Raw genomic sequence first — 13,649 nt, 5'->3', positions numbered from 1 at the left:
ATCAGCTTATTGAGAACATAAGCAACATGGCGCCTCTCCACAAAGACAATACCACAGAGACGTTTTTCATCATCTGTGTCTGCCAGCGGATTGTCCGCAGCCTGTCAGCCTGTGAGCTCGCCCGCTTGATGGCGATGTGGATAGGCTTTGGATTGTCTGGAGTGTGAGCTGCTGTTGTCGTCGTCATCAGACAGATCCATGGAGTCATCTGACATGTCTGAATCATCCAGCAGACTGTCATCCTCAGCAATGATCATGAAGTCATCGCTAGGTTTGTATTCTCGGAAATGGATATGAGCTTGACTACTTTGGGCGTGACATAGTTAAGGAATTCTCAACCTGCCATACACTGGCGAAATGCTGCTCAAACAGAGCATTCACCAGGCGTAGCTGAGTGGCTGCAAACTTGAGGAAGCGTTTGGAAAGTTCTGCCTCCTCGTGGCATCAATCTTGTCCAGCTGTTTGATAAGTGTAGGTGGCAATGGTCCCACAGCACCACGGGCCAAGTTCATGCAGAATGTGGAGGCACTCGGTGAGTGCAGTGCTGGGGACAGCCCTGGGGTCTGTGACATCCTCGCAGTCACTGTTCGGGACATTGCAGTCATACAGGAAGGCCAAAGCAGAATCCAAGATGGCGTCCAACTGAGGAGTAAGGCCGGTGGGGTCTTCCCTGCTTTCACATTCGAACACCAGCTGTTCAGGACAAGGACCATGACGTTCTGCAGTTACCAAGTTAGATGTTTCTGCTGTTGACAACAATGTATCTTCCAAGTTTTTTTATCATAATCCGCTAGTTGCTGAGGCCTTTTTACAGTGTCCCTCTGAGAAGCGAGGAAGTCAGCCCGAGTAGACGAGGTTGTTCCGCTGCAGACAGCTGTTTGTAATACTGCATAACATGAGCATATGGATGAGATTCCAATGCCAGGTGACAATCCTCCATGATAAGAATGTTAACAGATGACAGAGGTAAATGTTTGTGGAGGATTGTCTCATAGAATAAATGAGCAGTGGTAATGATGACTTGGTGGTTGTTGAGTTCATCCCTCCATTTATCTTCTGACCAGGCTCCTAACTCCTCACCTGCACATACTCCATTACCTCAGATCTGTGTGCTGACGGATACACTGAGCCTGTGGTGAGACCAAACTCCCTGAAACACAAACACAATAGTCTTGGACATTGGAAATCAACACAACATCACCTTTGGCCACCCCTGGCATTTTCAAATTAAGATTTGGCACACTGCAAAGCCAAATCTTCAGCTCAATCCATAAAATACTGAAGTTGTAAACTTTGTAACTTACAGTAATCTTTAAGACACCTCACAATCTCAAGTAGGGCTGCCACAGAGGGCTGACACCTCAACCTACATGTAGAATCTCAGCCTGACTTTCGAAAATGAATATAAACAAACATGTATCTCCAAGGCAAGAGCAAAATATCACTGGCACTGTTTTTTTTCTGGTTTTCAGGATTTACTGAATTTCGCTCATTTTTCCTGTAGCTATGTTAAGTTTAACTAATGAACAGAAACAGAAGACCCACACATGTGTGCCCCTACCCCACCAGACACCCATGAAATTAATAAGATGTCTATGACTACATTTACATATCTTTCTCCATGTTAATCACAATGCTTTAACTATTCTAATTATTTGCCACAATATTCTTTCATGTGCACCTAACCAAAATTATTTGTTTATCATCAATCTTTATCACTGTGAATACTGCATTTTGCACTCCGTGTTTGTAAAGAGAGACTGTGTCTTACATGTAAATGTATGACTGACAGAGAAACATATTTATTTATTTAATTTTATTTGATTCGTGTTTTACGTCGTACTCAAAAATGTTTCACTTATACAACGGCGACCACCATTATGGTGGGAGGAAACTAGGCAGAGCCTTGGGGAAAAAACGCATCTAACTGTTTATTAACATTGTTACCTGCTGAAAATAAAGACATAAGCTACCCTGAAACTCACCTGAACTGACAAGGTAAACACTTCGTTTGCCCCCACTCTTCAGACATTGTCGGGCTAAGGGAGATAACTCCTTCATCAACATTACAGCCAGAAAAGTCTTGCCAAAGTCTGAGCCTAAGCAGACTATGGTATTCTTCTTGATGGCTACATCCAGCAGTTCTACCTGTAAACAAATAAGAGCTAGTCTCAGCCACATTCCCAATCACCACTCCTAGTAAGTAGGGACAGCATTCTGCAAAAGCTGTAATAACTGACTATAACACAACTTATCTGTTAAATGACATTCCCCAATACACACATTACAACCTGTGAGCTCTTGTTTGTCTAGAATGTCATATGCACTGCAAATACCTGATATGTCCTCGGAGTGAAAATATGGGATGGTATTTCTTCATTGCGCAAATGCCGCGGCAGTTTCCTGGCTGTATCCAGACTTGTTCTGAACACCATCTATAAAACAATGGTAAAGAATGAATGACTATGGCTTAACACCACATTGGCAATATTTCGGCCATATCGTAGCAACAATGGTAATGAGAAAAACACTATACATGTATTTACCTCCATGTAAGTCTTCTCTCTCACACTGTGGAATTTTTCTTCTCTTTCACACTACAGGAGCTTCTTGTCTCTCACACTACAGTACATGAGTCTTCTCTCTCACACTACAGTACATGAGTCTTCTTCTCTCTCACACTACAGTACATGAGTCTTTTTCTCTCTCACATTACAAGATTCTTCTTCTCTCTCACATTACAGAATTCATTTTCTCCATCACACTATGGAATTCTTCTCTCTCACACTACAGAACTCTTCTTATCTCTCACACTACAGGATTCTTCTTCTCTCTCACACTACAGGATTCTTCTTCTCCATCACACAACAGGATTCTTCTTCTCTCTCACACAACAGGATTCTTCTTCTCTCTCACACAACAGGATTCTTCTTCTCTCTCACACTACAGGATTCTTCTTCTCTCTCACACTACAGGATTCTTCTTCTCCATCACACTACAGGATTTTTCTTCTCTCTCACACTACAGGATTCTTCTTCTCTCTCACACTACAGGATTCTTCTTCTCTCTCACACTACAGGATTCTTCTTCTCCATCACACTACAGGATTTTTCTTCTCTCTCACACTACTGGAGTCTTCTTATCTCTCACACTACAGGATTCTTCTTCTCCATCACACTACAGGATTTTTCTTCTCTCTCACACTACAGGATTCTTCTTCTCTCTCACACTACTGGAGTCTTCTTCTCTCTCACACTACAGGATTCTTCTTCTCTCTCACACTACAGGATTCTTCTTCTCCATCACACTACAGGATTCTTCTTCTCTCTCACACTACAGGATTTTTCTTCTCTCTCACACTACTGGAGTCTTCTTCTCTCTCACACTACAGGATTCTTCTTCTCTCTCACACTACAGGATTCTTCTTCTCTCTCACACTACAGGATTCTTCTTCTCTCTCACACTACAGGATTCTTCTTCTCCATCACACTACAGGATTTTTCTTTTCTCTCACACTACAGGATTCTTCTTCTCCATCACACAACAGGATTCTTCTTCTCTCTCACACAACAGGATTCTTCTTCTCTCTCACACAACAGGATTCTTCTTCTCTCTCACACTACAGGATTCTTCTTCTCTCTCACACTACAGGATTCTTCTTCTCCATCACACTACAGGATTTTTCTTCTCTCTCACACTACAGGATTCTTCTTCTCTCTCACACTACAGGATTCTTCTTCTCTCTCACACTACAGGATTCTTCTTCTCCATCACACTACAGGATTTTTCTTCTCTCTCACACTACTGGAGTCTTCTTATCTCTCACACAACAGGATTCTTCTTCTCCATCACACTACAGGATTTTTCTTCTCTCTCACACTACAGGATTCTTCTTCTCTCTCACACTACTGGAGTCTTCTTCTCTCTCACACTACAGGATTCTTCTTCTCTCTCACACTACAGGATTCTTCTTCTCCATCACACTACAGGATTCTTCTTCTCTCTCACACTACAGGATTTTTCTTCTCTCTCACACTACTGGAGTCTTCTTCTCTCTCACACTACAGGATTCTTCTTCTCTCTCACACTACAGGATTCTTCTTCTCTCTCACACTACAGGATTCTTCTTCTCTCTCACACTACAGGATTCTTCTTCTCCATCACACTACAGGATTTTTCTTTTCTCTCACACTACAGGATTCTTCTTCTCCATCACACTACAGGATTTTTCTTCTCTATCACACTACAGGATTCTTCTTCTCTCTCACACTACAGGATTCTTCTTCTCTCTCACACTACAGGATTTTTCTTCTCTCTCACACTACTGGAGTCTTCTTCTCTCTCACACTACAGGATTCTTCTTCTCTCTCACACTACAGGATTCTTCTTCTCTCTCACACTACAGGATTCTTCTTCTCTCTCACACTACAGGATTCTTCTTCTCTCTCACACTACAGGATTCTTCTTCTCTCTCACACTACAGGAGTCTTCTTCTCTCTCACACTACAGGATTTTTCTTCTCTCTCACACTACAGGATTCTTCTTCTCTCTCACACTACAGGATTTTTCTTCTCTCTCACACTACAGGATTCTTCTTCTCCATCACACTACAGGATTTTTCTTCTCTCTCACACTACAGGATTCTTCTTCTCTCTCACACTACTGGAGTCTTCTTCTCTCTCACACTACCGGAGTTTTCTTCTCCATCACTCTATGGAATTCTTCTTCTCTGTCACACTACATGAGTCTTTGTCTCTCTCACACTACAGGGTTCTTCTTCTCTCTCACACTACGGGATTCTTCCTCTCTCTCACACTACAGAATTCTTCTTTTCTCTTTCACAATACAAAAATTCTTATGATTATTAGGGGTCCATGTAGGTTAACCTGTCGGATAAGTACATGTGCTGAAAATTGTTATGAATTTTGATGAACCTGCTACAGCCTTGACTTTTTGATCGATTGACTTGAAATTTTGTAGCAAAAGTCCCGTACACTTGGACTTGTGCATTCCATTTTTACTACATCATGTGAGTTTGCATCCATATTGCATTTTATAGCAAAAAGTTTATGCGTCTTTTCTGAAGGAAAAATTTAATGCGCAGGACCAATTGAGTGAGTGAGTGAGTGCTTGGGGTTTAACGTCGTACTCAACAATTTTTCAGTCATATGACGACGAAGGAATCATTAGGGTGCATGCACGTGTAATGTGCCTCTTTGTTGCAGGACGGATTTCCACCGCTCTTTCATTTAGTGCTGCTTCACTGAGACGACTTACCGAAGGCAAGTAAGCCGCCCCGTCCGAGCCATTATACTGATACGGGTCAACCAGTCGTTGCACTATCCCCTTCATGCTGAACGCCAAGCGAGGAAGTTACAACTTGCTCTTTTAAAGTCTTAGGTGTGACTCGATCCAGTCTTGATCCTGGATCTACCGGCCCCGAAGGGGACCAGGACCAATTGAACCAGACTATAAGGCCAATATAATACACCAAGCTTCCATGCCTACATAATAAACCCAACAAGCTGTCATTAAAAAACTTATCCTATACCATATAACTCATTTGCTTGATATGTTGTTTTCTAGTTCCCAGAATATAACCTCACCACCATCAATTTGAGGCAGTGGTAAAACTCGTCAGCCAGTTCTACTGTCAAAGATACATGTATGGATCCCTCGTCAGCCAGATCTACCATCAACAAGGTTAAAGATAATATGGGCATCATTGGAAGGTAAAGGAAAAAGGACAATAATGAAAAATATACTGAAAAATATTGTTGATAACGGTATGAAATTAAGGTACATGTTAGAAAACAGAACAATCTGTAAAGCTTGTGTACATGTACACATAAGTTGTGGTTGTCAACAAGTTTTCGATATGTGTTGACCTTGACATATGTTCACACTTTATATACACGTTTGAACTTCAAGGTTATTTACACAATATTTTCACCTGCATGTAGGCACAAATAAATGTTCTCAACGCACTTGAACTTTACAAAGATTGAGCTTGCTGAAATATGGATGGATATTTAACTTTGGGATGATCGACAGCTTGAGATTTTAACAGTCAGGCGCCCAGGGATGTTAAGCATTGTAAAGGAGTAACTGTACCGGCAGGGGAGTTTAATTAGTTATCAACTGTTTTCCGAAATTTTATGATGGTTACTTTACAGCTGAATGGGAGCAATGCATGACCATCCGAGCCCCTATAAAGTGTAGTCATCCAGGGCTTAGCCATGTTGGACTAGACTACATGTATGGACACAAAACAATAGCCTATTCTCCTCATTGCTCCTCATTCCTGTCCTTATTCCAGTTCCACTTAAACACCCGAATTAAGGCAGTGTAATTCGAGCCTTGCTTATCTCTTCTTACAATCATCTACTGACATGGTATTGTCGTCTTACTGCAAAGTCATGATCACACTTTGGTCGAAAAAGCATGCTGTCCCTCAGCCATGTCAGTCGGTATCATTCACTCATTTCCAATGCATGGTTAATATCAACTGCTGCCGCTACGAAAGCTCATTTATCTTACCCTTAAATATCACCTCTAGTTGCTCAAAAGGCTGGCAAGCAAGCACCACTATTTCTCCCCGATAAATCACTGCATTATGAAGAAAATAATGACTTAAAATATGATGAAGAAACATAAACACAGCAGAATGTCTGCTCGCCTTTCGCAGTCATGTACCCGCTGGCTACGATTAAGTCACGATCATTTTGATTGGTCAATTCTGCAAAGAACATTGAACACAACCCAATCAGAGCACTCGTTGCATCTTTTCATACGATGCGCGCAACATCAAGGCCGGATGTTGTTTTACCATGATCAACGAAGCTGCAGGGTAAATCGTTTCACTTTCTCTTTTAAAATGTGAAACGATACCAGCCAGCAACGGACTTTGATGTGCGTTTGGCAGAATATGGAACTGTTAGACTTAATAGGAAGAATACATAGGAAATATTCACACTGTGGAAATACCCGATAAAGGAAGCTTAGAAACAGTTAACAACATTGCAACAACAACAACAGCCCTGTACCTCCAGGCTTCAACACTGTACAAGTCGGTGATCAAACATTTTCAAAATGGATACATGCAGTGTGAATCTAACAATCTATTTAAAGAACGGCGATACAAAACTCTTTACAAAGCCCGTTCGGACAGTCAATAAAAGTGAAGAGCCATCACATATTCACCTGAACAGCTTGCATGGAAATATTCTTCAGCTGCAGAAAGAATCCAATATATTTTTGACGACAGTTGTGGAAAACGAGAAAGCTGAGATGCAAGAAGATCAGAGTAAAAAAAGAACGAACAAAGGTATGGCCACAGGTCCAACACACATCTTGTGTGTTAAATAAATATCACATATTACAGTGAATTTAATGTGATTTTTTGTTGTTCCAGTAACTAGTAAACCAACATGTATATATCTTGTACATCAATTAAAACATGTATGTTTTTTTGCTTAGTGCGGGTTGGACAACATTTTCAGTATACTTTATCAAGAATGCCTTTCTTGACCCATTGGCCTACAAACTACATTTGTGGAGTGGTTTAACTTTTGTCGAACAACACAATTGCAAGGATAACTGAGAGAAAGAGAGGCAAATGTGTTAGATTTGTGGATTTACTGCTCTACAAGGGGATTAAATCTTTCCTAACATAAATTGATGTCAACCGCATGCTCCTACAAATTAACTAACCTAATCGGAGCTAGGTTGATCTAACCAAAAGTAGTCAATGGCAATAACACAAATTGACAAAAAAGGACAATGTCAGGATCTGGTGTACTGCTCTTTGCCCTCACCAAAGTCAGTTGAATCACGTTCGCCAACGGCTTTGTGATCTTCTACTCAATTTTTATCTCATTCCATGGCATATACAGGTAGTTATTTTTGTGATATCTCACTTTTGTGCCCTACTGACAACAGTCAAGATAACAACACTTTAAATGTGAAGCCATTGTTTTCTCGCTATGCATGTGCATCCCTGTTTGACTTTTGTGTCATGATGCATCAGCTAGCTGTTGAAGGCATCAATTTCTTGTCATTATGAAAGTATCTGGGACTTCATACTTAAATATTAAGCTTTCAAAACATCAATAAGTTTGTGACATATTTTTAGATGATGTAATGATTTATGATTGAAGTACCAAGAGGCCAGTTGGGTAAACATGGTGTCATGAGGCAAGTAGTTTAAAACAGACCATTACCTTATTTAAAGATTTGCTGAGATTTCCTGAAGAATGAAGGTCAAAAACGAATGATTGCAAAAGGTGCGCAAATGTCTCAGCCTACGGACAGATGATGTATTTAATAGGATATAGATATTGTGCATCAGGTATGTAGCGAGCTTTGCAGACAGGGTGCCTAAACACTTATACCTTGGGATAATGGAGTGTCCAAGTCATCTGGGGCTATGAATGCCAGTGGTCTTCAGGTTTTATTAACTATAAGCAATGTCTACATGTGGAATTGATTTTCTCAAACTACAGACAAGCATATTCAACTATCACAGCACAACACAGACTTTAATAGTCTGATAACACTGACAGTAGAAATGCACATTATACGACCAAGCCACCTGGCGACTTGTCTTGTTCTGGTTTTGAAACAATGGTTCTGATAATTACAGTTACTACTGTTAAACAATTAAACAATTACTTCTAGGAACCACACCTCAGTATTGGGAAGGGCTAGAAGTCCTGCCTTTAGTAAAACTGGTCCAAAAGGATAACATTGTGTACATGATGATGCTCTCTTGTGTTCTGTTTTTCTTTATATTCAGAGCTAATCACTAGGCAAATCATCGTATGCCCAATTTGTCCAATCACATTATCTTTTCAAATGGTGATCATAATGACTTTAAATAGATTTGTTGTACCATGTTAACATTCTCCAATTTTTTTATGTTCTCAGACAACGATGACGACGCTGACGATGATGATGATGATGATGAAGAGGATGAGGCCTCTAATGCTGAACCTGAATCCAAAAAGAAAAAAACATGACAAAAACCCTGAACTGAATTTACATGTACTCACAACATTTGGTTTTCATCTGACATCTTAATGATAAATGTATACCCAAGAAACTAAAGACTTCCATATTTGTATTTATTTGTTAGTGTTCCAAGTTATTTATATGTATATATTTTTTCCATTGTTGTTGAACACCATACCTTTTTATTTCTTGTTTGTATATCTATGACAATTTGACAATCAGTTGGGACCTAACTACTCCCACTATACAGCTGACAGTTAACTGTTCCCACTAGACAGCCGACAGTTAACTGTTCCCTCTTGACAGCTGGCAGTTAACTGTTCCCACTAGACAGCTGGCAGTTAACCGTCCCCACTAGACAGCTGACAGTTAACTGCTTTACTAGACAGCTGACAGTTAACCGTCCCCACTAGACAGCTGACAGATAACTGTCCCCACTAGACAGCTAACAGTTAATAGTTAACTGCTCCCACTAGACAGCTGGCAGTTAACCGTCCCCACTAGACAGCTGACAGTTGACTGTCCCCACTAGACAGCTGACAGTTAACTGTTTTAATATACAGCTGGAAGTTAACTGTCCCCGCTAGACAGCTGACAGTTACCTGTTCCCACTAGACAGCTGACAGTTAACTGTCCCCACTAGACAGTTAACAGTTAACTGCTCTCACTAGACAGCTGACAGTTAACTGCTCCCACTTGACAGCTGACTGAACTGCATGCACTAGACAGCAGACAGTTAACGGCTGGCACTAGACAGCTGATAGTTAACTGCTGGCACTAGACAACTGACAGTTAACTGTCCTCACCAAACAGCTGACAGTTAACTGTCCCCACTAGACAGCTGACAGTTAACTGCTTTACTAGACAACTGACAACTGTCCCCACTAGACAGCCAACAGTTAACTGTTTTACTAGACAGCTGGAAATTAACTGTCCCCACTAGACAGCTGGCAGTTAACTGTTCCCACTAGACGGCTGGGAGTTAACTGTTCCCACTAGACAGCTGACAGTTAACCATCCCCACCAGACAGCTGATAGTTAACTGCTGGTAATAGACAGCTGACAGTTAACTATCCCCACCAAACAGCTGACAGTTAACTGTCCCCACTAGACAGCTGATAGTTTACCGTCCCTGCTAGACACCTGGCAGTTAACTGTCCCCACTAGACAGCTGACAGTTACCTATCCCCACTAGACAGCTGACGGTTAACTGTCCCCACTAGACAGCTGACAATTAACTGCACCTACTTGACAGATGACAATCAGTTACTCCTACTTGACAGCTGATAGTCAACTACTCCCACTGCAGAGCCGAGAAGGTAACTACTATTAGTTGTAGCTCTATATTATCTCATGAACCAGAGCGTTTCCAGTTTTCCAGCACACAATGGTTGCACAATATTAATACATGAGCTTAGCGTTTCCAGTTTCCGTAGCAATGCTTCAAGTATGTTATTACAGGAACCCCACTAGACATCTGACAGTTAACTGCTTTACTAGACAGCTGACAACTTTCCCCACTAGAGAGCGGACAGTTAACTGCTCCCACTAGACAGCTGTCAGTTAACTGTCCCAACTGGACAGCTGGCAGTTAACTGTTCCCTCTAGACAGCTGGCAGTTAACTGCTGGCACTAGACAACTGACAGTTAACTGTCCTCACCAAACAGCTGACAGGTAACTGTCCCCACTAGACAGCTGACAGTTAATTGTCCCCACTAGACAGCTGACAGTTAACTGTCCCCACTAGACAGCTGACGACTGTCCCCACTAGACAGCTGACAGTTAACTGTTTCCACTAGACAGCTGATAGTTAACTGCTGGCACTAGACAACTGACAGTTAACTGTCCTCACCAAACAACTGACAGTTAACTGTCTCCACTAGACAGCTGACAGTTAATTGTCCCCACTAGACAGCTGACAGTTAACTGTCCCCACTAGACAGCTGACAGTTAACTGTCCCCACTAGACAGCTGGCAGTTAACTGTTCCCACTAGATGGCTGGGAGTTAACTGTTTCCCACTAGACAGCTGACAGTTAACTGTCCCTACTAGACAGCTGACAACTGTCCCCACTAGACAGCTGACAGTTAACTGTTCCCACTAGACAGCTGACAGTTAACTGTCCCTACTAGACAGCTGACAACTGTCCCCACTAGACAGCTGACAGTTAACTGTTCCCACTAGACAGCTGGAAGTTAACTGCTCTCACTGACAGCTGGGAGTTAGCTGTCCCCACTAGACAGAGGACAGTTAACTGCTCCCACTAGACAGCTGGCAGATAACTGTCCCAGCTAGACAGCTGACAGTTAACTGTTCTCACTATACAGTTGGCATTTAACTGTTCCCACTACACAGCTGACAGTTAACTGCTCTCACTAGACAGCTGACAGTTAACCGCTCCCACTTGACAGCTGACTGAACTGCACGCACTAGACAGCTGACAGTTAACTGCTGGCACTAGACAGCTGATAGTTAACTGCTGGCACTAGACAACTGACAGTTAACTGTCCTCACCAAACAGCTGACAGTTAACTGTCCCCACTAGACAGCTGACAGTTAACTGCTTTACTAGACAGCTGACAACTGTCCCCACTAGACAGCTGACAGTTATCTGTCCCCACTAGTCAGCTAACAGTTAACTGCTTTCACTGACAGCTGGGAGTTAACTGTCCCCAATATACAGCGGACAGTTAACTGCTCACAACTAGACAGCTAGCAGTTAACTGTCCCCACAAGACAGCTGAGAGTTACCTATCCCCACTAGACAGCTGACGGTTAACTGTCCCCACTAGACAATTAACTGCACCTACTTCTGCGCGACAGCTGACAATCAGTTACTCCTACTTGACAGCTGATAGTCAACTACTCCCACTACAGAGCTGAGAAGGTAACTACTATTAGTTGTAGCTCTATATTATCTCATGAACCAGAGCGTTTCCAGTTTTCCAGCACACAATGGCTGTACAATATTAATACATGAGCTTAGCGTTTCCAGTTCCATAGCACACAATGCTTCAAGTATGTTATTACAGGAACCGGAACGTTTCCAGTTTCCAGCGCACTATTTTTTCTAGTATATACTTTTATGAGCCAGAACGTTTCCAGTATCTACAGCGCAATATACATTCTACAGTATTATTTCACGAACAAGGGAGTTTCCAGTTTTCGTAGCACACGTTAGTCGTACTATATTTTTACATGAACCAGAGCGTTTTCAGTTTGTATAGGGCACTATGGTTCAACTATATTATGTCATGAACCAGAGCGATTCCAGTTCCTATAGCCCATAATAGTTTTACGTTATTACATGAACCATAGCGTTTTCAGTTTCCGTAGCACACTTGGTATGAATGCTTGGGGTTCAACGTGGTACATAGCAATTTTCAGTCATTTAACAACGAGGAGTTATTAGTTATGTTCACATATATGCGGTGTGTTCTTGTTGCAGGTCGACTGAATGCCGCCAATGTGACAAGTACCATTTTTTGAAGTCTTTAGTACGATCCTACCCAAATTTGATCCCGAGCCTCCTGACTTCGAGGACGCTCTAATCATTAAGCCACCGAAGCGGTGTTTCCAGTTCCCACAGTGCACTTTGGTTCCGATATATTATTTCACGACCCAGAATCTTTCCAGTTTCTGTAGCGCATAATAGCTCTACTATGTTGTTACATGATCCAGATCGTTTCCAATTTCTGTTGGGCACAATGGGTCTATTATAGTATTTTATGAACCAGGGTGATTCAAGTTTCCATAGCGTAGAATAGTTTTACTGTATCATTTCTTTTCTTTCTGTAGTGCACTTTAGCTCTGCTGTTTTATTTTGTGAACCAGGGCGTTTCCAGTTTCCGTAGCGCACAATTGTTCTACTGTGTTATCACTTAAATCAGTGTTTCCAGTTTCCATAGCGCACAGTAGTAGATAGATCTATTGTATTATTTTATGAACCACAGCCTTACCATTTTCCATCGAGCATTATGGTTTATTTAAGTTATTACATGAACCATATATTTTCCAGGTGCGATAGCGCACCATGTTTCCGCTATGTTAGCACGTGAACCAGAGCCTTTCCATTTTCCGTAGCACAGTATGGTTCTGCCTTATTATTTCAAACATATATTTTCCAGTTTCCATATTGCAGTATGGTTTTACAATATATATTTTACGAACCAAAGCGTTTCCAGTTTGAGTAGCGCTCCATAGTTTTATTAATAATATAGAAGCTTAGTAGCTGGTATATTATTTTATGAACCACATATTTTTCACTTTCCATACCGCATTATGGTTTTTACGATATAAGTAAAAGTAAGTGTAAGTATATCTGAACCGAATAACACATAGACATGCCATGTACAGAGCCGATTATAAATAGCAAAAATATTACCGGACGGAACAATAGTACAAAGCGTCAATAAAACATTCAAACCATATCTTAATCCATAAATACTTGACTGTGTATGTATTTATGAGTGTACTGTTCATCTTTAGAGACTGTCATTTTTAAAATGTGACCTAGTTGAGACACCTAAATCATCTACAATTAAGAGTTATTGCTCAGTAATTTGCAATCACTAGTGAAAGGCATGGTATGTTGAAGCCTTACCTAACCGCTGACCGTTATCCGTTTTTAATGATA

The 13,649-nt window shown here is 41.3% G+C and overlaps 2 protein-coding genes and 1 pseudogene across 3 annotated transcripts; 1 reads left to right on the top strand and 2 right to left on the bottom strand.

Moving 5' to 3' along the window:
* Window positions 1–104: 104 nt before the first annotated feature.
* On the bottom strand, window positions 105–1,087 carry LOC135466895 (endoribonuclease Dicer-like; annotated as a pseudogene).
* LOC135468901 (endoribonuclease Dicer-like) lies at window positions 1,023–6,678 on the bottom strand. Its single transcript, XM_064747367.1, has 4 exons — window positions 6,541–6,678; window positions 2,337–2,435; window positions 1,986–2,148; window positions 1,023–1,150 (listed from the first exon to the last, which is right to left on the bottom strand). Exons 2-4 carry the CDS (start codon window positions 2,433–2,435, stop codon window positions 1,095–1,097), a joined length of 318 nt encoding a protein of 105 aa, XP_064603437.1. The 5' UTR covers window positions 6,541–6,678; the 3' UTR covers window positions 1,023–1,094.
* A 139-nt stretch (window positions 6,679–6,817) lies between these two features.
* On the top strand, window positions 6,818–13,602 carry LOC135468900 (E3 ubiquitin-protein ligase RNF34-like). Of its 2 annotated transcripts, XM_064747365.1 has the most exons (3): window positions 6,818–7,327; window positions 8,929–9,045; window positions 12,462–13,602. In XM_064747365.1, exons 1-2 carry the CDS (start codon window positions 7,093–7,095, stop codon window positions 9,018–9,020), a joined length of 327 nt encoding a protein of 108 aa, XP_064603435.1. In that variant the 5' UTR covers window positions 6,818–7,092; the 3' UTR covers window positions 9,021–9,045; window positions 12,462–13,602. The 2 variants fall into 2 exon arrangements, with proteins under 2 accessions (XP_064603435.1, XP_064603434.1); XM_064747364.1 differs by lacking the exon at window positions 12,462–13,602 and having other exon boundaries at window positions 8,929–9,464.
* Window positions 13,603–13,649: the final 47 nt, after the last annotated feature.

The sequence above is a fragment of the Liolophura sinensis genome, chromosome 6, assembly GCF_032854445.1.
Source record: "Liolophura sinensis isolate JHLJ2023 chromosome 6, CUHK_Ljap_v2, whole genome shotgun sequence".
NCBI classification, from domain to species: Eukaryota; Metazoa; Mollusca; class Polyplacophora; order Chitonida; family Chitonidae; genus Liolophura; species Liolophura sinensis.
Note: the sequence above shows the minus strand (reverse complement) of the source record. Positions and strands in the feature narration are given on the sequence as shown.